Source organism: Entelurus aequoreus, linkage group LG08 (genome assembly GCF_033978785.1).
Source record: "Entelurus aequoreus isolate RoL-2023_Sb linkage group LG08, RoL_Eaeq_v1.1, whole genome shotgun sequence".
Taxonomy (NCBI): Eukaryota; Metazoa; Chordata; class Actinopteri; order Syngnathiformes; family Syngnathidae; genus Entelurus; species Entelurus aequoreus.
The window spans coordinates 41,375,946-41,398,907 of record NC_084738.1 but is presented as its reverse complement, the minus strand read 5'-3'; the positions used below and the strand labels follow the sequence as shown (position 1 = coordinate 41,398,907).

Below are 22,962 nucleotides of genomic sequence, written 5' to 3'. Positions count from 1 at the left end.
TAGATATGGTAACACTGGCGAGCAGTGGAGAATATGGAGGGAATTTTGGTCCAGAACATATTTTGCTTTATTAATTATTGACATACTTCTTGCTACTTCATGTTGTATATTTTTCATGAGATTTCCAGGTGTTTTGTTATCTATTATGACACCCAAAATGTTTTTTTTTTTAATCTTTCAATGTCTGTCTATTTGTATTTGTGTTTGCCTTTCTCTTCTAGTGCTACCAAATTGCATTAGGGTATTTTAGTTTTACTGAGATTCAAAGATCTCACACATCTCATTAATGTATTAGATTAGATTAGATTTAATGTGTTCTGTTATTATTTGTATTAGCTTCTGTGTGTTGTCTCTTGAACAAAACGCAGATGTTGTATCGTGTGTTTACCTGGCACAAGACGCTGTAATTGGTGGCTGCCCAATGTTAGCAGACCTTCACTTCCCATACTTGTCTTCTTTCAGGGTTGTGGGGAAAACTATGTAAAAGCTTTCCACAATTCTCGCAGGTGGGACAGCCCCATGCCGCACAACACAGCATTAATACACGTCGAAAAACTAACAAGGAAGCGCCGCAAACACATCAGCTCAAAGTTAGTAGCAGTCATGGCACCCTGTAGTCACTTGAGTGTATTTTGACCAATCATTGAGGAGATCGTCTGAAACCAAGTTAGCCATACTTTCTTCATACAAACTCCGCTTCTAGTGTGGCACGCGGGCTCCATTTAGTAGTACGCCAAAGAATCACTTTATTAAAGTACAGTGTTTTATTTTCCTAAATTTAAACACAGTGTTACTGTTCAAAATGTGTGTTATGTTACAGTGGCCAAAATATTGAATATACTTTTTAAATAAAATCACTGCCTTGTTTTTAATGAATACTTAGGCCTACTACGCTACTGTACATTAATGTTGTCATTATGGTGGTACTTGGAGAGCCAAGTTTTTTCTGAGGTGGAACTTGGTAAAAAAAAAAAAATGGTTGGGAACCACTGCACTTCATTATTTGACAATGTCAGAACAGTATAAATTTGTATTGAATCAAATATATTACTTTAAATATACATACTTAATGCAATTTTTCCATCTATTTTAAAACAAATTAATTTAAAAATGTTTATGTTTTAGGAAGTGCTGTCAAATGAATATTTTTTTAGTCAGAATAATCACATTTTGAATTTGGATTAATCATGATTAATCAAAGTATTATTTGTTTACATAATTTAAATCAACCTAAAAATTACCCTAGTGTGTGAATGTGAGTTTGAATGTTGTCTATCTGTTTTGGCCCTGCGATCAGCTGGCAACTTAAAAAAAACACCTCAATATTTGGACACAAATGCAAACTTTTTTGTGATTAATCATGAGTTAACTTGTTATTTTTATTATGTTATTTGTTTTCTGTGTGTAATATTTGGACCTCATTTTGGATTAAAAGTAGAACATGCATGTGAGAAACAAAACAATTATAGACATATTGTTCAGCACATACCTCAAAAGTGAGCATGATTGTTTATATTCGTTTGGCTCTTTCCTGTACAAGCCAATAAGAAGAGCGAGCTGTGATGATGTCATCAGCCTTTTATTGTCTGCAGGTGTGCAAAGCAGCCAATAAGATAAAAAGGAGGGACTGCTGTCTATAGTCAGTGTGCAGGTTTGCTGTCCTCTATTCAGGTGAGCAGTCGTTTATGCAGTTGTGTTAGACTCTTACCTTTACAAGTTTTGTTTTGCAGATCTAGAAATGTTTCGGAGCCTGCTGCTCGCCATCTTGTGGGGATTGGTAGAGGCCGACATCAGTCCGGCTCTGAATGACCACTGGGAGCTATGGAAGACAACGCACAATAAGGTTTACTTCCATCAGGTACTGTACTCCATGTGTTTTCATGTCTTTAAAAGATATGTAGCTGTTTGCCCAAGCCGAACTACGGTTTCTCCAAAGCCCAATAGTAAGATTGCTTGAATCAAATCTAAGAATGCTTAAAATTTACCTCTATCTCAAAAATTGAAAATTTGTTTTACCTAGGTAGAGGCAAACCTAGCATGGACACTTAACTGTCAGTGGTAGTACCAGCATTTTGTAAAAAGGGTGAGGTGATAGATGAAAGGTAAAAATACACTAAATCAATTTGTGGCAGCATATGAGAAACAAGTTTCACTGTTGCATCTGATTGCATATAATTGGTGCATTCAGGGACCCTCAGTTCAAGTTGGAAGCAGGTTTTAATGACCGTGGGAGGCTTAACCCCCAGAAGTTGCACTGATAATGTACTGTTATTCATAGTATCCACTGATTATGAATTGGACAATCCTACATTTAAAGGAAAACTTGGATTTTAAATTTAAGTAAATGACTGCTTTAAGAATTTATTCAAATTATTTGGTTGCAATTATATGGAATTTGTTGGCATTTTTTTTGTAAACCAAATATTTATGGTATTTAGATGTTAATCCCTCTTTTTTAAGTCAAAAACCCAAATGTGGATTTAGTTTTCAAATGATTGTTTCAAACAAATTCTTGCAATACTTGAGTGCATATAAATATGGGGGGAGGGGCAATGTTTGGTGATTCGCAACGTATACAATGTGGAGTGGGACAGGGCACAGTAAAGCTACAATGCTAACATTACATTGCAACATAATGCTGATGGGTAGTTTGTGCCAAGTGCTACTTTAATGTGAAGCAAAGCCTGCTCTTTTACTGGCCCATTTTTGGTCCTCATACAGAGTTTAGGAACACTACGGTTGAAATATAAGTTGCTGTGTTTGCAGCTAGAAGAGTCTGGTCGCAGGCAGATCTGGGAAGAGAACCTGCAGATGATAAACGTGCACAACTTGGAAACCTCCCTGGGCTTGCACACCTTCGAGTTGGCCATGAACCACTTGGGAGACCTGGTGAGTGGACAACCTTAGCATGCTCCACAATATACTCCCATGTTTGTGCCATATTGCAGACCAGAGAGGAGATTAGCGGCACCTTCACCGGCACCATCATTCCCTCAGATCTGGAAAGATATCGTTTTAACTTTAACTGGGACAAACGCAATCTGTTGCCGTCCTCATTGGACTGGAGGGAAAAGGGCCTGGTGACTGAGGTCAAAATGCAGGTAAGTGCCAGTGAAAGTCTCTTATTGGTAATGTACAAAAAAACAAACTCCCCTGCAGGGTTCTTGTGGTTCCTGCTGGGCCTTCAGTGCCGTGGGAGCTCTGGAGGGTCAACTGAAGAAGACAACGGGGGTCCTTAAGTCGTTGAGTCCTCAGAACCTGGTGGATTGTTCATTCGACTACGGCAACCACGGGTGCCATGGCGGCTTCATGGCAAACGCTTTTAATTATGTCAACCAGAACCAAGGCATCGACTCAGATGAGGCCTATCCTTATGTCGCAAAGGTGAACCCAACAATTTTATAATGCTTGTCCCCCTCGATCGTGGGGGGCCGGAGCCTATCCCAGCTGCCAATTACATTTATTTAGTAGGGGTGCATAAAAATCATGAAGCTTATTCATCCCAAGTTTAAAAAATACTTTTTCATAAAGAATAAATCTAAGCTATATTAGGCCATCTCCATGCAACCAGAAGCTTTCTAACCAGTTCTAGTTTCTTTATAATTATACTAATATATGTGCAAATTGGGTGCCCAAAGATTCACACTATTTCATATAATTGGGGGAAAATGTGTAAATTCAAACATGGGCATCTTTTTATGAAATACAATTAGTTTCCCTTCGCAATGAGGTGATCTTTTCTCAATGTATTTATCCCTATCAAAGCTGTATTTTTATTTTTTTTTCACATTTTAAAAATTGCAAATTTGGGTTTTTTTCCCCTTTTTTTTAAAAGTCTATGATGTAAAAATAAATTTAGACTATGGATGCATGGTTTATTTTCCCTTTTTTATAGTAGCAATATTTAGTATTTGTTAAAGGTTGCAATAATGGAATTTTAAATGTTTTTCAGCCTGGTGAGTGCAGGTATAAGCCGCAGGATCGTGCTGCCAACTGCTCAGGTTATGTGTATGTCCCAAAGGGGAATGAAAAGGCACTAAAAATGGCTGTGGCCACTATTGGGCCAGTTTCCGTCGCCGTGGATGCCTCACGACCTAAATTCCATTTCTACCGCCATGGTAAGTTGAGTAATATGCATGTCAAATTGGCTTAACATTTTTTTTGGGGGGGATGGGGGGGGTTTATCTAGGTGTGTACCAGGACATTATGTGCTCACACAAGATCAACCATGGCGTGCTAGCTGTGGGCTATGGCACAGAAAAAGGAAGCGACTATTGGCTGGTTAAAAACAGGTATATTTTAAGGTTTCAAGGTTAAATATTTTACTTAATTTTTTTTTTTTAATTTCAGTTGGGGCCTCCGTTATGGTGACGAGGGCTACATTAAGATGGCTCGCAACAAAAAAAACCAGTGTGGCATTGCACTGTATGCTTGTTTTCCGGTCATGTGAATGCTAAAGTCCAGAATTTTATTCAATTTCTAAATGGCCCTTGCTGGCCACAGTTCGTCTTGATACACAATGAAGTCAATGTTTTTCTAAAATAAAGTATTTGTATTGCCACTGAAGTATTTACATTATTGGATTTTTCTTTTCATTCCTGACAAGCTACAATACACTTAATGTTCACAAATGCATGCTTCATTCAAAGAGCGCACATGCTGTCTGGCTACTGTCATTATCTACATAAATATGCAGCTGCATCTACCTTCAAGCCTGCCAAAAGTGTTTTGGTACATTTAAGTTCAAAAATTCCCCTTAAAAATAACCCGATTCCTCACTAAACTTGTGAGGAATGTCAACAGGACTTGTTATAGTGAAGAATAATTTAATTGGAGACTTTCTTGTGGATGTACCAATTTGACCGACTTCTGCAGGACTAAGACAGCGCTGGAACATTTGTAACCAGTTAATTTTAAAAGCACAACTTAAAATTTTACATCTGACGAGATTAACTGGATACATAAATTACTGTACTCGTCATAAGCCCAGGTAAACTTGAGTGTGGTAAAAATTCTAAACTTCAGGTATTTTATTGGTACTATGGCAGTTGTGCTAAATTTTCAACTTAAAATTGCATTGGCACATGCACCCTTCTCTCCAATTACACCAGAGGAAGTTATTCCTGCAGAAGTGTGATAACTGCTGTAAATTAGCGCTACATTTCTTGCTGGCTTCCCAAACCGTTGGCATTAAGTACAAGACTGCTTACTGTATTTTTTTTGGACCATTAGGCGTAGTGTTGAGTGGGTCTATTTCCATATTAAAGGGGTCATTTGTTTCAGCATTTAAAACACTTGTGGTCTACCTACATAACATGTAATGGTGGTTCTTTGATCAAAATGTTGCATAGAATGTTTTACATACCTTCAAGCAGCTTTCTGACACTTCAGGATGCGCAGTTTTGTGGGTGGTCTTATTTACTTGGTTCCACTTCTTCCTGTCATTTTTGTTGTACCGGTAGTTTTTAGTGCATCCATAGCGAGTCTACTGACAGATGTTAAAACTGCACACAGATTTGTATTAGAAATGGCAACAGCGGAGGATGACAGAAAAGGAGCTTATTGACTACAGTGCGGACTACAATAGACGTGTGCAAAAATTTTAGATTCGAGATCCCAAATCCACATCAAGAACCAATATGTAGGAAAAGTTGGTTTTGCATAACTGGTCGAAACAAAAAGCCCAATGTCTCCTAAAAGGTGCCATTTCGGGGTCATTTTACACAACATAATCCTCGAATGTTGCAGCTCAGTTCATTTGACTCCGGTAGCCATAATGTGTCGACAATCCAAGCGGTGTGGCTTTGTAGCTTACCAAAGTCATACACCATTTTGACAGATTTTTGAGCGCCGTGTGTAATGTTCTATATTCTCATTGAAACTAATATTTGGGCTGGCTAGCGTCCTTTATTGAACAGGCATCAACTTGCAGTCCACATGTCTCATGTGTGACTGTCATCTACTGATCCCATTTATTATACCATGTACCAAATAAAATTGGTTTAAGGGCTGTAAGCACAACCAGAATTATTACGTACATCCGGCGCACTGTCGAATTTTGAGAAAATGAAAGGACTTTAAGTGTGCCTTGTAGTCCGAAAAATACAGTATTTACATTCCAAACAGTACGGCGTCAGATGGATCTTTTACTAGAGCCTTCGATGGCTTGCGTGCGATGTCAAAGGAACTGGCGTCCCAATCAGGTATTTCAAACTGGGTGGATCATTGGCTTAATCGACTGTTTGGGAAATAGAAGCATATTAATTGTTACGGTATTGATGAGTTGTGTCACGGTATCCACGCTTTTAGCCCTATGTGTCTGTTCGTAGCATCCGATCTTCATGTATTACTGCGGCGATACAAATTAAATTACTGAATTCACCACCTTACCAAATGATACAACTTGTTAATCCCGCCGGGTATGTAGAGTTGTGCCACCCTTCCACAGGAGCTGATGGGTGGACTGTACGCCGAGTACGGACGTAACTTCCAGGCCCTCCCTATGTCCATCTCTGGGACACCCCCTGACAGCGGTTTCCTCTGGTCTCTCTGGAAACCATTAGCTACTTTTGTTTGGAGTCTGTGGTCACCTCCAGCCTCGTCCGTTCTCAATACCACCCCTGCCTGATCTGTTTGTGGAGGCACCCGCTTACAGTATGTACGCAATCAACAGACTTCTGCAGGAGTAAGACCAACACTGTAAGATTTACCTGTGACCTGTTTTAAATACATTTTATAAATCTTACAGAGGACCCCGACCTCGGACTGTTGAACATCCTTCACAACATGAAAGTGACTCACACTTTAAATTTGCACATAAAATAATTACAGTACCTTGTTTTTTTTCCCCATGACGAATATATTCTCAATACCCAGAGTCAAATAGTGAATTTACCAACAATTTCATTTTTGCAAACAAAGACAACACACCACAAAGTTTTGTACACACTTTTTTTTTCTCATTTGCCAAACAGTTTTCCTGAATTTTCCACAAATTTCAAACTTGCACATACAGTACAAACATCTATTTTTTACACAGTTTACATAGATTTTTTTTTAACTTACATTTAAAGTCGTTTTTGTTCAACTAAAGATGGGAAAACAAAAATAGTCCAACTCTGCATTATTTCAGTTTGTCCAGATTTGGAACTTTCTGGCATCATGGATTTGTCCTCGTGTCCATTTTAAGACGGAAAAAGTCCTCCATCCTTTGATCTGATTGGAAAAAACTGACTTCAATTCGACTCCAAACGATAGGGACCCATTTGATAGATTTACATATACAATATATGTTTATTCTTCTACACATAACATTTAATAGTTTCCAAAGGGCACTCTTTAGATGACTTTCATGTTTAGGCTTATTGCCCCAATCAAAGATGGCCGACAGGCAAATTTCTTACCATCGCTATTACGTTACTCTTGTAATATGTATAGATATGTGTATGTTTGAAAAATAAATATAACAAAGGAGCACAGTCACCATTTTCAGAACACATATTCAACATTTCACCATTTAACCCCACTTTTTAATCAAGAACAACCACTGCAAGCAACGAATCGTTGTAGTCGTCAGACAATGAAAAACATGGCTTTTTAAAAGACACAAACTGGCTGGCATACAAGGACGTCCAAAAAGGTCAGACAATACGACACAAACATGCGTCACGCACGATGGCTTGACTTCAATTAAGAGTCAAGTCGTTTGTAAATTGAGGATTTTTCTTCTTTCCTTTTTTTAAATAACCCGGAAGAGCACCCCATGAGTCTCTGAATTCCCATGTTTAACTGCCACGCTGCATATATAAGGTGTGTTTCTCAACGTAAGCAGACAAAAAACAAGTTAAAAAATATGTGCCGAATGTTTTTAACGAAAACAGTTTCTAAAATATGGGTATTTATGTCGTCATTTATACTAATTTTTGCAAGGGAAACGCACATTCAAGTTGTTAGCCTTGCTTGCTTAAGCATACAAACCTGAAATAAGGGTAAGCAGCTAACAGTCAAAGTTGTGGATTTTATTAGAACATTTCTTTTAGATACATTTCCGAATTTAACACACTGGTTGTCTATTTTTGCATTATTTGCTTTACCCTCCGGTGTTTTAGTGGTTTCTCACTTAAAGCTAAAATCTGCTTGAAGCTAAGCTAACAGCTGCTTATGCTAGGCAAACTCCAAACACACAATGCATTCGTTGATTGTCTGCAAACAAACCAATAGTAAACATTATGGGGAATTATAATGCATATAAAGTATGAACCTAAATGTGTCTTTTAGTTGGCGTTGTTGGGACTTCTAACGTCCAGTTTTGTGCCTCATTACCTAATCAATAACCACACTTACATTGGTCTGTTTGTGCTTATGAGTATAATGGAGTTATAGCGCTAAAACAAAAGCATTGATCGTTTTAAAACAGCAGAACGTACGATTCAATTATGTAAACATAAGTGAAGCACTCACCTGCGGATCCTTATTGTCTAAATAGTGTAAACTCTGCTGATGCTGCTCGGTACATTCTGCTCTCCAAAACCAGAAGCTATCAATGTAATATATATATATTTTTTTAACGTTTAAATCTTGGAATGATGCAAGTTTTCCAACACACACACACACCCACGAACGCTCTTGCACTTAAAAAAAAAAAAGGCAACTCAACCGTCAACACGGGATTGAAGAAAAATGCCCAGCAGAGGGCGCTGTGCGGAGACACACAGGGAGGGCGGGACTAAGGTGTCCCCATTTTACATTGAACAGGAGAATCCTGGGAAATGTTTTTGAGGAGGAGATTAACGCAATTAAGACAAATGTGAGCAAAACTAATGAAATAACATGAAACAAAGCAGCCAGGCCATGAAAGAAGAAACGCACTTGGCGATGCTTCCTATAGGAGAATGGCTTGTTTTCTGTGCACCTGCGTGCTCTCCTGTCGATCACAATGACGTCATCCACATTTCAGAGGATTCTAGGCTTGACATTAAAAAAGAAAAAGAAAGGGGAGTTTGTGTGTGTGGTTGTTTGGGAGTGCGAGAGACAGGCGGCGCTGAAGCTCTGAAGGGATGAGGCCTCCCCCCCTCTGCAGGTGTCACGCCCTCGCACCGAGCTTTGGACGCCGGCTTCTACTGCAGCACCTGGCCCCGTGTTTCGGGCAACTTTGTGGCGAGGAAACTACCTGCGGCCAGGGCGCCGGCGGCGAAGAGGATGGGCACGGCCTTGGTGATGCCCACGAAGGACTGGAAGATGCTTATGCCCAGGACGGCTGCCAGTTTACACAGGGCGTTCAGAAAGCCAAAGGCCGTGGTCCTTGAAAGCAACACAACACAAAAACAGTCAAACTATTTGAACATGAAAATGTTACTTTAAAAATTGGACGCAAGTAGAAAATAGTATTTACTGTATTTGTATTACATTTTTTATACAATTTAGTAATGTTGCATGAGGCTTTGCCAATCAGTGACAACGAAACTCAACAGCGCGCTCTGATTGGTTAGTCTCATTTAGTGGTCAATTCTACTATAGTATTTATATGTATCCGGCAAGGACAAATCACAGATGGAAAAAATCCTCAGTGCCGAACTCTGTAGCATTTGCACCTGGCTCGCTGACAACAAGCTATCCATAAACTTAGGTAAAACGGAATCCATCCTATTTGGGTCCCAAATCAACCTTAAGAAAGTCAGTGACTTCACTATTAAAGTGGGTGACATTGTTATCACCAGGAAAGATGAGGTCACCTACCTAGGTTCCATTCTGGAGGCTAATCTTTCCTGTGATAAAATGGCAACCAAGGTAATCAAAAAGGTCAACCAACGAACGAGATTTCTCTACAGAATCTCCTCTCTGGTCAACAAAAGCACCATGAATATTCTAGCGGGAACTCTCATTCAACCCTTTTTCGACTACGCATGCACCTCCTGGTACCCCAGCACCTCCAAAACCCTCAAATCAAGACTCCAAACATCCCAGAACAAGCTAGTCAGGTTACTCCTAGACCTCCACCCCAGATCACACCTCACTCCTACCCACTTCTCCAAAGTGGGCTGGCTCAGGGTGGAGGACAGAGTAAAACAACTTGCACTGAGCCTTGTCTATAAAATTCGCTACACCTCCATGATACCGAAGTACATGTCAAACTACTTCCAGAACATAAATGACCGCCATAACCACAACACAACACCACAAACCACGTCAAACCCAGATTCCGATCTAACAAAGGTCTTAACTCATTCTCCTTCTATGCCACATCAATATGGAATGCACTCCCAACAGGTGTAAAAGAAAGTGCATCTCTATCCTCCTTCAAAACCTCACAAAAGAACACCTCCAGGCAGCTACAACCCTAGCCTAACACCCTCCCCCCACCACATCCCACCTCCCCGGATTGTAAATAATCAAATGTCAATAATCAAATGTATATACTTGTTCTTATGCTTTCTGAGCTCACTATGGTCACTGCTCGCTGTACATATCCTACCAAGTGAGAATGTCCATTTCTCAGATGATATAATTGTTGATGACTGAAGTATGCTTATAGCAACCCAACCTAACCCCCCCGTCCCAACCCCCTCCACATCCCACCCCCATATTGTAAATAATGTAAATAATTCAATGTATATACTCTGATGATTAACTTGTGTGATGACTGTATTATGCTGATAGTATATATTTGTACCATGAATTGCTTAACGTGGACCCTGACTTAAACAACTTGAGAAACTTATTCAGGTGTTACCATTTAGTGGTCAATTGTACGGAATATGTACTGTACTGTGCAATCTACTAATAAAAGTTTCAATCAATCAATCAATCAATCAATATTTTTTTGTTCATTTAGCTAGTTTTGTGGTTGAAAATGCTTTAAATATAGGTAAAATATGCTTTACAAAAATTCAGCAATAAAGTGAAGCCGCAAACTTACAATAGCAATTTAACTGTAACACATTTAATAACAATATACAGGTATATCAATAATACTCTATATTTATCATATTTAAAAATACAGCAATTAGTAAAGGTGAAGCGTCCATGAGCGAGAGGGCCGTTAGACAAAAGCATTTTTACAATAATAATCATATTTTTCATGATTCAATTGAAATACCATACATTTATAAAAGTTATATATATAAGTTACATCAGAAATATGATGTGTATTTGAGAAAATGTTACACTAATGCATTTGTATGATAATATTGAATTGCAACTATCTTATATCTAGAGGGAGCAGTCTGATGGTCACCAGAGCACCAGTCTAATCTTGTAACATCGCAATCTTGTTTACGTATGCAGTACCAATGGGGTATATAGCTATAGAATGATACCCTTATGGATACCATCTGATGTCTACTGGCGCACTGTATGCTGTGTTATGTGGACTTTGATAAAAACTGCTGCACTTTATATACTTCTGCACTTTAAATGAAGCTGCTTTTCAATTACAGCAAGGTGGTCTTGCCGCTGGGCCTTAGGCCTGTCGCACCTCTACCGGTGCCTGTGGTGGACTGTGCATGGCAGGGACGTCCTCTTCCCTGAGGCAGGCCTAAACCTGACCGCATACCAGAAAAGGTTTTGCTGCAGGGTCTTCAGCTGGGGACCACCTCTCATTGATGTTTCGCCCCTTAGCCCAGAACATCTCCCGGTGGCGGGGCAGTGAACAGGGACGTCTCCCTGACACCCCCTGCAGCAAAACCTACTTGGATGTTGCTCCCCAAGCCTTGTCGTGTCGTTTGAGCCAGAGCCAGTGGCTAGATTTCTCTGCTGCTTCTGAAAGCTCCTTGATGGATCTGCTCAGGGTGGCTCCACGTAGTCCCAGGTCCTTGAGCAGGTGTGGTGTTGTTCTGCCCACAAAGCCTCTGGCTCCCACTTCCACCGGATACAGTCTCACCCTCCATCCACTTTCTCTGAACTCCGTGACCAGGTCTGCATACTTTGCCTTCTTTCTCTCGTAGGCAGCTTCCAGTCCCTCCTCCCATGGCACTGTCAGCTCAATCAGTGCTACTGACTTCAGAGCTGCAGACCACAGCACCACATCTGGTCTTAAGGTGGTGCTGCATATCTCCTGTGGGAACTGGAGCTGCCTACCCAGGTCCACTTCCATCTTCCACGCCGCCCCTGGTGTTAATAGTTTGGCGGGTGGTCTCTTGCTGGAATGTGTCGCAGGTTCCCCCTGCCTTAGGAAGTGGATCCTGCATTGGCTTTCTGCTGAACTCTGGTTGTTTGCCTCGTGCCGACTTTTCTCTAGCACCTCTGCCAGCTTGCTGAGCACTTGGTTGTGCCGCCATCTGAGCCGACCCTGTGTCAGCGCCATTTTGCAGCCTGACAGAACATGCTGGAGTGAGGCATTGATGGTCCCGCAGAGGTCGCAGGATTGCTCTGTTCCAAGCCATTGGTGGAGGTTTTTAGGGCTTGGGAGGGTGTCATATGTTGCCCTGATGAGGAAACTGAGCCGAGCCTGTGGCAGTTTCCAGAAATCTGCCCAGCTGATTGCTCGGTTCGATACACCCTCCCAAGTTGTCCACCTCCCCTGCTGCCCCTGTGCCACAGACCTTACTCTGAGCTCCTCCTGCTCAATCCTGGTGACCTCAGCAACAACAAGGTCCTTCCTCTCTTTCCTGCCTGCCTTGGACCATAGGATGGGTGGATTGCTCCATCCAAGGCCTGCCCGGCCTGTCTGGACCATGCCCACGACTTCTTGATGTTGCAGTCTCCCCATCGCCTTCTGGACCTCCTCCTTGGCCTTCCACTTCCTTCCAGTCTCAACTCGGGCATTTGCATCCGCCACTGCCCTGTCAGAAGAGTCCCTTAGCTCCATCACCAGCCTTGCCTTCTCCTGCCTGTAGCCCAGGGTGATAGATTTCAGGGGTAGCTGGAGTGAGTTCCATCCATACAGGCCAGCAGCTGAGAAGCACCGTGGCAGGCCAAGCCATTTTCGGATGAAAGAGTTGGCTTTTGCTTCCATCCGGCTTACGGCTGATGACGTGACTTCGCACAGCTTCAGAGGCCACATCATCCTTGGGTACAGGGTGAAGTGATAACACCACACCTTGTACTTCCCAGGTAGCTGGCTTGCATCAATCTTGGACAGGCCCTCTGAAAGCTGCTGGTGGATGATTTTTCCCATGTCCTTGTCTGAGAGACCAGGTGTATAGAGTCTTCCCAGGCTACGGATGGGCTGATCCACGATGCGTGGAATGTCTTCTCCGCTGATGGTGAAGGTGACTCTGTCGTTTCTCTTCCCCTTTCGCATTGAGAGGCTCCTTGACTTCTGAGGCTTGAACTTCATCCTGGCCCAGGTGATCAGCTCATTCAGCCTCTTAAGTAGCCTGGATGTGCATGGGGCGGTTCGTAGCAGGCAGGTGATGTCGTCCATATAGCTCCTTAGAGGCGGGAGACTCTGGCCTGCGGGCAGCCGGACACCACCCACCACCTGCCTTGCCCCGATCAGGATGACCTCGAAAGCTGCCACAAATAGGATGGGGGAAATGGAGCATCCCATTGCGATCCCTAGCTCCAGCTGTTGCCAGCCAGTGGTCACCTTCTTCAGTGCAAAGCACATGTGCATGTCCTGGAAGTAGATCTTGATCATGGTCCTGATGTTATCTGGGATGTAGAAGAATTCCATGGCTTAGTCTACGAGCAGGTGTGGCACTGACCCATAGGCATTTGCTAGATCTAACCATATGACGTGCAGATCTTTCTTCTCCCTCTTAGTGGTCTGGATCCGTTCCCAAATCATAGAAGCATGCTCTACGCAGCCAGGAAAACCTGGAATCCCGGCTTTCTGGCAGCTGGTGTCAATGCAGTTGTTCTCCGTGAGGTAGGTAGTCATTCTTCTTGCCATCACAGAAAAGAAGACTTTTCCCTCCACATTCAGTAGGGCTATGCTCCTGAACTGCTCGATGGTCTTAGCGTTCTGTTGTTTGGGAATAGAAACTGCCACTGCCCTCTGCCATTCGGATGGTATGGTCTGCTTAGTCCAGGCAATTCTCATCAGGGTCCATAACAGCTTCAACACTCCTGGGCAGTTCTTGTACAGCCTGTACGGTATTCGGTTCGGGCCTGGTGTTGAAGCAGATCTTGCCCGCTGGATCACCTGCCTGACCTTGCTGAGCTTGGGTGGTGATGTATCAAACAGGGCTGATGGTTCTGAGGGTCTGGGCACATACCCTGGGGAGCCTAGCGGGTTGTTCCTTGCTGGGTCACTATACTGAGTGCGGATGTGCTCCTCCAGTTCTTCTTTGGAGATATCCAGGGTTCCACTTGTCTTCTCCTCAAGGAGCCCGCGTGCATGCCGGAATGGGTTCCTGAAGAAACTTGACCTTTCTTTCTCTTTCCTTTTTCTCTGTTTTCTGATACGTTCTGCCCTCCGGAGGTTAGCGAGGCGTCTTCTGATCTCATCCCAGAGAGCTTTCAGGCCCTCCTTCTCAGACTCCTCTGCCTTCCTCCAACGCTTGCGGAGCTGCCTTCTGTTTGCCACCAAGTCATCAATCTCTTTCTCCCTCCTGCTCTTTGGTCTTATTGTGGCCTCTCTGATGGTCACCTCGCCATACCTGTTGCTGCATTCTTCATAGAGGATTTCCGCAAACAGGTTTAGCTTGGCTACCACTGACCCGCGCAGCGCATTTTGCAGCAGCCCGCTGAGATGTTCATCCAACTTTCTCCACTCCTCTGTCTCGTTGGCCTTCGGCCACTTGATCTTGTTCCTTCGGAGTGGGTTCTTCAGGTTCCTGGCTCTTTGACTTGACTCTATTCTTGGGTCGCTTGGGGGTGCTACTGGGTTCACTTCTTGGGGCTTGTCGACATCCCTTTCTTCTTCCTCCCTCCTTTCCTCCTGCTCTACCTCTGCAACATTGGCACTGTGGTTGTCTACCCGGCCTTGGATCCCATTTGTCTGACCTGCCCTTATCGGGGCAGTGCAAGGTTGCATCAGACTCCCACCACCACACTTCATCTTTCCCATGTGGATGTGGAGTCCCCTTAAAGTTGTTGTTTTCTCCCAGCCGCACCCACACTTCCTTGGGATCTTCTCTTTTGCCGATATCCTTGCGGTCGTTACCGTGTGATCCGTCCTTGTTGGCCCTTCTTCCATCCCGCCTCTCGGAGGGCCTTCGGGTTGTTTTCTCTGTTTTGTCTTCGTAGTAGGTTTTGGGTGTCTTCCTCTTGGAAAACTAGAGGGTAGGGTTACTAGCCCGCCTCTCCCGGTGCAGTCTATCCTGCTGCCACCAGTCTCTCCTGGTTGTCCTCCAGTCTTCCCTGGACTCCAACTGCTCTATTCACAGTAGCCACTGTCTCCAGAAATGCATTTCAATTAATATACTGTAACTCGACCGCCCACTGATTTGTAACTCACATACTCTCTATGTATTGTACTTGTATTTTAAATTGCTTATCATTATGTAATTTTAATATTGTTGTGTATTTTCAATCCTGTGTAATTTAAAGGCCTACTGAAACCCACTACTACCGACCACGCAGTCTGATAGTTTATATATCAATGATGAAATCTTAACATTGCAACACATGCCAATACGGCCGGGTTAACTTATAAAGTGCAATTTTAAAATTCCCGCGAAACTTCCGGTTGAAAACGTCTATGTATGATGATGTATGTGCGTGACGTCAATGGTTGAAACGGAAGTATTCGGACACCATTGTATCCATTAGAAAAAGCTTTGTTTTCATCGCAAAATTACACAGTATTCTGGACATCTGTGTTGGTGAATCTTTTGCAATTTGTTTAATGAACAATGAAGACTGCAAATTCAAAAAATACATTTTGTAAAAATTTTTTAATGATTTTAAACAATTTGTTTTATATACAAATAATAAATAAAGACCTATACAAATGTATATAAAGTTGATACATACAGTACATGCATACACAAATATGTAATTTATTACTGATAAACAAAATATAATGACAAATATATTGAAATCGAAACTATACTGTTATCCTACAAAATAGTGTATATAGTTAAGCAGTATATTGTGATACTTTACAAAAAATGCTTTCCTTTTGTCTGAAAGATAGAGCTAATAATATCATGTACTGCAATAACATTATACTGTATTAAAATATTTGTGTAACATTTGCAAATAAATTGTTTATTAGAGGTGAGTCCTTTATTTGAGATTTTTTAAATAAAAATACATTTTACAAATAATTTTGATTATTATCAGATTATTAGTATTATATACAGTACATATATATATAAAGTTAAAGTACCAATAATTGTCACACAAACACGAGGTGTGGCGAAATTATTCTCTGCATTTGACCCATCACCCTTGATCACCCCCTGGGAGGTGAGGGGAGCAGTGAGCAGCAGCAGTGAGCAGCAGCAGTGGCCGCGCCCGGGAATCATTTTTGGTGATTTATCCCCCATTTCCAACCCTTGATGCTGAGTGCCAAGCAGGGATGTAATGGGTCACATTTTTATAGTCTTTGGTATGACTCACAACCTACCGATCTCAGGGCGGACATACATATATATACATATATATATATAGACAATGCGCTACACTCACGTATTGAGCACTGTTTGTATACATGTATGTATGTATATACAAACACGCGTATACAATGTATTATGAATCAACAATGATTAAAAAAAATAAATGTATTGAAAAATATATTCAAATCTAGAATAGACCCTATTTTTAAAAAGGATATTGCATATAGTTAAGCAGTATATTGAGATATTTTACAAAAAAAATAGTGCTTACCTTTTGTCTGAGGGGTAGAGCTCCACCGTTATGACATCCAGAGCATTCCATGAAGCGATGCTGATGCCGCCAAAGAGGCACAAGAGGGCTATCATCCCCGACTCGCTGTTTCCAAACATCAGGAAGAAGCAGCTAACACACGATATGACGCTGGACCCCGCTATGTTTATGCATGTGTGTGTGTGTTTGTGTGTGTGTGTGTGTGTGTGCAGAAGGGAGAAGACAATTAGCGCTGTAGACGGTGATAAAAGACTGATTGGATGCAGCAATCGGCCTACCCAGCATTCTTAGACGGCCTATTTTGTCCATCAGCAGAGCCGAGACGATGTTGCCGGGCAGGACGGCCAGTGTGCCGAGGAAGTTGACGAAGTAGATCATGTAGGCGTTGTTGAAGTCGTCGCTGAAGTCCAGCATGCAGCCCTCCTTGTTGTGGAGGAAGGTGCTGTTCACCAGCTTGCAGTCCACAAGCCTGTACTTGAACAAGTCTAAAAGACATTTCACAACATATCATAGCAATCTGGGGACACCTTACAATCACGCCCACTGGTGGTTGTGAGCAGCATAACGTGCTGCTATTCCATATTCATGTTCACTGTCGTTTTATATTTGCACTTCAACAGAGATCTGACAACTTAATTTTGTTTTCCCCATATTTTCATGTGAAAATGACAATGAATTACCTTTAACCTTAATATATAATCATAGCAATATGATTGGAAGTGAATAAAGACATTCTATAAATTGTACTTGTTGACGCACTGTTTACTCAAATACTGTAGTGGCCTCCACTGGAAAAGAGTGTTTGCTTCAATTCATATTCGGAGCTTTGTCCACTTTAATTAAAATAAACATCTCATCTCACTGCATTCTAGAATGAATTAATTGAATACATAATCAGTAAATGACAAAGAAATTCATTGACATAACATTTACTAAAATACACATTATATAATAATAATTCTCTTTTCACTTATATGTATTATTATCCTTATCATATATTATTAAATATTACTATAAAATACATTAATCGGAATTAAAGGCCTTATATAATAACAACTTTTAAGAATATATTTTGGACGATTATATTTACATTATTAATATTAATACTTACTAACAATGCTAATTGTTATTTTCTATTCCAATTGTAATTAGTAATATTATTAATTATTTTTATTTCAATAATCATTGTTATTGTAATTATTTTCTACTCCATTTATTATTATTGTTACTATTATTATTTTTGATATTATTATTACTATCATTTTCGTCTTCAATTATTATTAGTATAATTGTCATAATAATTATTATAATGGTCGGCTTCGTCCTCCCCAGAAATTCATATTATTATTTTCTACTTCAATTAATAATTTTTTTTTTTACTCCAAGTATCATTATTATTGTAATTATTTCCTACACCAGTTATTATTATTTTTGTTATCATGTCCTATTCCATTTTTGTTTCTACTCCAATTATTATTATTATGATTATTACTGTAATTATTTTCTACCCCAATTCTTGTTCTTCTTATTTTTTTCCTTCAATCATTAATATTGTTATTATTTTCTACTCCAATTATTATTACTATTATTATTAATATTAAAGGGTTACTTCTAATAGTGCCTCTTGTTTTTTGGAATTGATTGAATGAGTTAAGTCAAAAGTTGTTTGACTAAATACAAGATTTTGCCCAAAACATTCCAAATTTTTTACATAAAGCTTTAAAAATGTTGATTGTATTTTTTATTAGAATATTTGTTGATACTCTATCATGCCAAGTATCATTTTGATTCAAGTAAAAAGTCACCATTCGTTGAGCAAATTGCCATCTACCACTCGATGTCATCAAAAAAGGCTTCAATGGTGTGTTTATGTTGGCATGGTAACGCCTCTGGCAGCACTAGTAACCCTGGGTTACTGATAACAGACATCTCCACGGCGACCAGCTGGCCGAAAGTCTACTTCAAGCTGATTTAAATCCATAAATAGAGCAGTTACCTGTGTTGTAAAACAGGCTGGCGATGAAGGTGCAGTTCCTGAAGATGGTGTGCGTTGATGTGATGTCCTCAAAGTAGCATTCTTCAAAGATGGAGTCCTCAAACACCATAGACTTCATCTTTAGATAGAGGAACCTGAGGTAAAGAGCAGATGTATACTTGATCAGGTGCGTGTTCGATTGTGGCGCTCCTATGTCGCGTTGACGTCACCCACTTGTCGTTAAAGTAGTAGCCTTCGCGGTGCACTTGGTTTTCCAGGGTGAAGTTAAAGGTGACGTGCTCGACACGCTCCTTGCTGAAGGTCTTAGTGCGGGACTCGTACTCCTGCTTCTGGATGTATTTGATCATGTCGGGGAACCACACGGTCAGGCCGTAGTAGCTGCAAACAGGCGTTAGGACGATCCATACACACACAACACGCTGGTATACAACATCAATCAGAACGCATAAGTGGTATCGATACCACTGCTGTATCGATACTGTAATTGTTAGTTTGTGTTTACCTGAATGACATGGTGAACCAAACAGCCATGAGCATGAAAGTGGTCCGTTTGTATTCCGGGGTGAAGCAGGCAACAATATTATTCCGAATCTGCAATCACATTTTTTGTTTTAATCAACGTTTTTAAGGCTACATCTCCACAAAATACACATCAAAACCATAACCAGGGGCGGTCATGTGCATGTCAAAGCAACAGGTGGAACTCTAACCCTAGGTCATGTAACCAATCAGAAGCAAGAGGTAGATAAAATGCCTCTTGTGGTGTGAATTAAAAAAAATACATCCAGAGGTTGCTTACAGCCACAAATGCTAATGCCAATGTTTTTCAATGGCTCCTTTACAGTAATCAATCACTTTGACTTCTGCTCACCTGCTGGGAGAGGCTCTTGATTTTAAGTCTGTAGCGTTGCCAGACGGGCGTGTCGGTGCCACTGTCCACTAACTCATCCATCTGTTTCACCGTCTTGATGGTGGTGACCTAGGTGGAAAAGAAGGCTTCAATTAACAACCTAAATATCTATTTTTCTCTATTTCTACACTGCGTGCACAAAAATGGGACCAAAAAAACCTACTCAGAAAAGTCAAAATTGTCTTTCACAGAGAGGCACCACTCAACACCATTGCAAATATATTAGTAGCAATGTCTTTGTTATTTTCACTTTGAAAGATAAAAACAAGCGAGATGAGATTTTATTTATGTAGTTGCCTGATAACGGTACATGCTAATAGGCGTCTGTAACTGATAATCATCCACACTAATAACAATGGACACTATTAGGTGCCCAGTCATGGTGCCCACTAATGGGTGCCCAACTATTATAAACACAAATGGGTGCCCAACTATTATAAACACAAATGGGTGCCCAACTATTATAAACACAAATGGGTACCCAACTATTATAAACAAAAATGGGTACCCAACTATTATAAACATAAATAGATGCCCAACTATTATAAACACAAATGGGTACCCAACTATTATAAACAAAAATGGGTACCCAACTATTATAAACATAAATAGATGCCCAACTATTATAAACACATAATGTATATAAGTACCCAACTATAATAAACACATACTGTATAAAAGTACCAAACTATTATAAATACAAATAGGTACCCAACTATTAAACACAAAAAGATACCCAACTATTATAAACACATAAATAAGCACCCAACTATTATAAACACATCAATAAGTACCCAACTATTATAAACACATCAATAAGTACCCAACTATTATAAACACATCAATACGTACCCAACTATTATGAACACATCAATAAGTACCCAACTATTTTAAACACATCAGTAAGTACCCAACTATTATAACCATATCAATAAGTACCCAGCTATTATAAACACATCAATAAGTACCCAACTATTATAAACACATCAATAAGCACCCAACTATTATAAACACATAAATAAGCGCCCAACTATTATAAACACATAAATAAGCACCCAACTATTATAAACACATAAATAAGTACCCAACTATTATAAACATAAATAGGTGCCCAACTATTATAAACACAAATAGGTACCCAATTAATATAAACATAAATAGGCGCCTAATAATGGTGCACATGTATAAGTTAGGTACCTGATAATCATACATGTAAATAGGTGCCCAATTATTATATACATTAATAGGTGCACAATATTGGTGCACACTTACAGGTGCATAATAATTATAGAGGCCCAAAGATGCTGCACACTAATAGGTGTATGACATCTAGAGGGGCCCAATAATGGTGCATACTAAGAGGAACATGATAATTATAGGGGCCCAATAATAGTGCATACTAAGAGGAACATGATAATCATAGGGGCCCAATAATGGTGCATACTAAGAGGTACATGATAATTATAGGGACCCAATAATGGTGCATACTAAGAGGAACATGATAATTATAGGGGCCCAATAATAGTGCATACTAAGAGGAACATGATAATTATAGGGGCCCAATAATAGTGCATACTAAGAGGAACATGATAATTATAGGGGCCCAATAATGGTGCATACTAAGAGGTACATGATAATTATAGGGACCCAATAATGGTGCATACTAAGAGGAACATGATAATTATAGGGGCCCAATAATGGTGCATACTAAGAGGTACATGATAATTATACGGGCCCAATAATGGTGCAGGGTAAGATATTCTCCTAAGAAAGGCAAAGATTTCCCATCACTTCATCTTTGATTGTTAATAACATATTGGACTGACAGAGAAGATAGTAGTTGTTCCACATACGAAGGAATGATCACCAACACAAATGTAACTATCATGTTTGTGTACTCACAGTGAAGACTTTTTCCGGGTGTCCCTTGGCTCTCATGTTGGTGTCGTGAACTTGCTTCAGAATCATCCAGCCTTCATCGTGTTTTCCATTCTGTCAGGAAAGAAAAGACGTGTGATTCTCTCACTTTTCAAGTCTTACGTGTAATATGTTGTTGTTGTTAGCGCCTTATGTCAGCTGACCTCCAGGTAGAAGCGTGGGCTCTCTGGCATGGCGCTGAGGGCAGCGATGGCGGCTACGGAGGGGAAGGCACACACTAATACGAACACACGCCAGCTGTGGAACTGATAGGCCGAGCCCATTTGGAAGCTCCATCCTGACAGAACAGAACAAAACACAATCATTATTTGCAATGAGCATCTTAGTATAACTTGCATTCCTCAATGAGCTCAACCGACCATAGTGAGGGATGATGGCCCAGGCCATGGCCGACGCGTAAATCCCACCGATCATCCAGAACATGCAGAGCCAACTGAGGTGCTCGCCTCGCTTCTCTTGTGACAGAAACTCGGAGTAGTAGGAGAAGACGATGGGGATGGAGCCTCCGATGCTGCAGAGAAGGGACAAGACGTGACCCTTACCTGCTTTTTTCTTCAAGATTTTTTGGGGTTGATAATTACCCAACACCTGACAGGAGCCTGCAGAAGAGGAAGGTGCTGTATCCTTGCACGAAGGACGAGAAGAAAGAGAAGATGCTGTTGATGGACAGGGAGATGAGGAGAGACTGTCGGCGGCCGATGCGGTCGGCCAGAGCTCCCCAGAGGAACGCCCCCACCATCATGCCGAAATACACAATCAGACCTGAGAGACAACACAACACACTAGTATGCAGTTTGGTGCAGCATCTAATGATCAAAGAAATACTTGTACCGTACATAAATAATGCAATTCAAATAATTATATTTAGAAATGCAATTCAAATACTTATTTTGTTTAAAAAAATGTTGACCTCGATTGCATAATTTCCACTATAATATTATAAATATTATATTATGATAATATATTCTAAATAGGTTTAAAACAGTCTGCTATTGTAACATTCATGCTATTACTATCAAAAATTGGGTGTTTATGTTATGTTTGTCATTGTGGACCAATTCAAATTTGCTAATGCGAATTGTTATTTTATATTCCATATTACTTGTATTCCAATAATTATTGTTATTGTAATTATTTTCTACTCCATTTATTATTATTGTTACTATTGTTATTATTTATATTATTATCATTATCATTTTCATCTTCGATTATTATTAGTATAATTATCATAATAATCATTACAATCATTATTTTCTAATATATTTTTTTTTTTACTCCAAGTATCATTATTATTGTAATTATTTTCTACACCAGTTATTATTTTTGTAATCATGTCCTATTACGTTTGTTTTTCTACTACAATTATTATTATCATTATTATTATTGTAACAATTTTCTA

General features: G+C 40.3%; 2 protein-coding genes across 2 annotated transcripts in view; one reads left to right on the top strand and one right to left on the bottom strand.

The window, feature by feature from the left end:
• Positions 1-1,538: 1,538 nt before the first annotated feature.
• On the top strand, positions 1,539-4,566 carry LOC133655897 (procathepsin L-like). Its single transcript, XM_062056502.1, has 8 exons — positions 1,539-1,671; positions 1,731-1,858; positions 2,767-2,889; positions 2,949-3,101; positions 3,160-3,384; positions 3,953-4,118; positions 4,190-4,292; positions 4,351-4,566. The coding sequence occupies exons 2-8, from the start codon at positions 1,739-1,741 to the stop codon at positions 4,448-4,450; spliced, it is 990 nt and encodes a 329-aa protein (XP_061912486.1). The 5' UTR covers positions 1,539-1,671; positions 1,731-1,738; the 3' UTR covers positions 4,451-4,566.
• A 2,307-nt stretch (positions 4,567-6,873) lies between these two features.
• The window catches only part of LOC133655895 (synaptic vesicle glycoprotein 2A-like), a 29,041-nt gene continuing 12,952 nt past the window's right edge, over positions 6,874-22,962 (bottom strand). Inside the window, exons 3-13 of the mRNA XM_062056499.1 lie at positions 22,145-22,325; positions 21,923-22,074; positions 21,707-21,840; positions 21,528-21,617; positions 19,587-19,694; positions 19,218-19,306; positions 18,929-19,093; positions 18,716-18,849; positions 16,998-17,204; positions 16,720-16,879; positions 6,874-9,300 (exon numbers count right to left, since the gene is read on the bottom strand). Of these exons, the coding sequence (XP_061912483.1) occupies positions 9,117-9,300; positions 16,720-16,879; positions 16,998-17,204; positions 18,716-18,849; positions 18,929-19,093; positions 19,218-19,306; positions 19,587-19,694; positions 21,528-21,617; positions 21,707-21,840; positions 21,923-22,074; positions 22,145-22,325 (1,604 nt within the window). The 3' untranslated portion in view covers positions 6,874-9,116. The remainder of the gene's footprint in view (positions 9,301-16,719; positions 16,880-16,997; positions 17,205-18,715; positions 18,850-18,928; positions 19,094-19,217; positions 19,307-19,586; positions 19,695-21,527; positions 21,618-21,706; positions 21,841-21,922; positions 22,075-22,144; positions 22,326-22,962) is intronic.

What these genes read in the sequence shown, in the direction of transcription:
- LOC133655897 (XM_062056502.1), top strand. Translation starts at nt 1,739, where the DNA reads ATGTTTCGGAGCCTGCTGCTCGCCATCTTGTGGGGATTGGTAGAGGCC. An exon ending in CCTATCCTTATGTCGCAAAG is followed by an intron (nt 3,385 to 3,952) that starts GTGAACCCAACA and finishes AATGTTTTTCAG; the next exon opens with CCTGGTGAGTGCAGGTATAA. An exon ending in TATTGGCTGGTTAAAAACAG is followed by an intron (nt 4,293 to 4,350) that starts GTATATTTTAAG and finishes TTTTAATTTCAG; the next exon opens with TTGGGGCCTCCGTTATGGTG.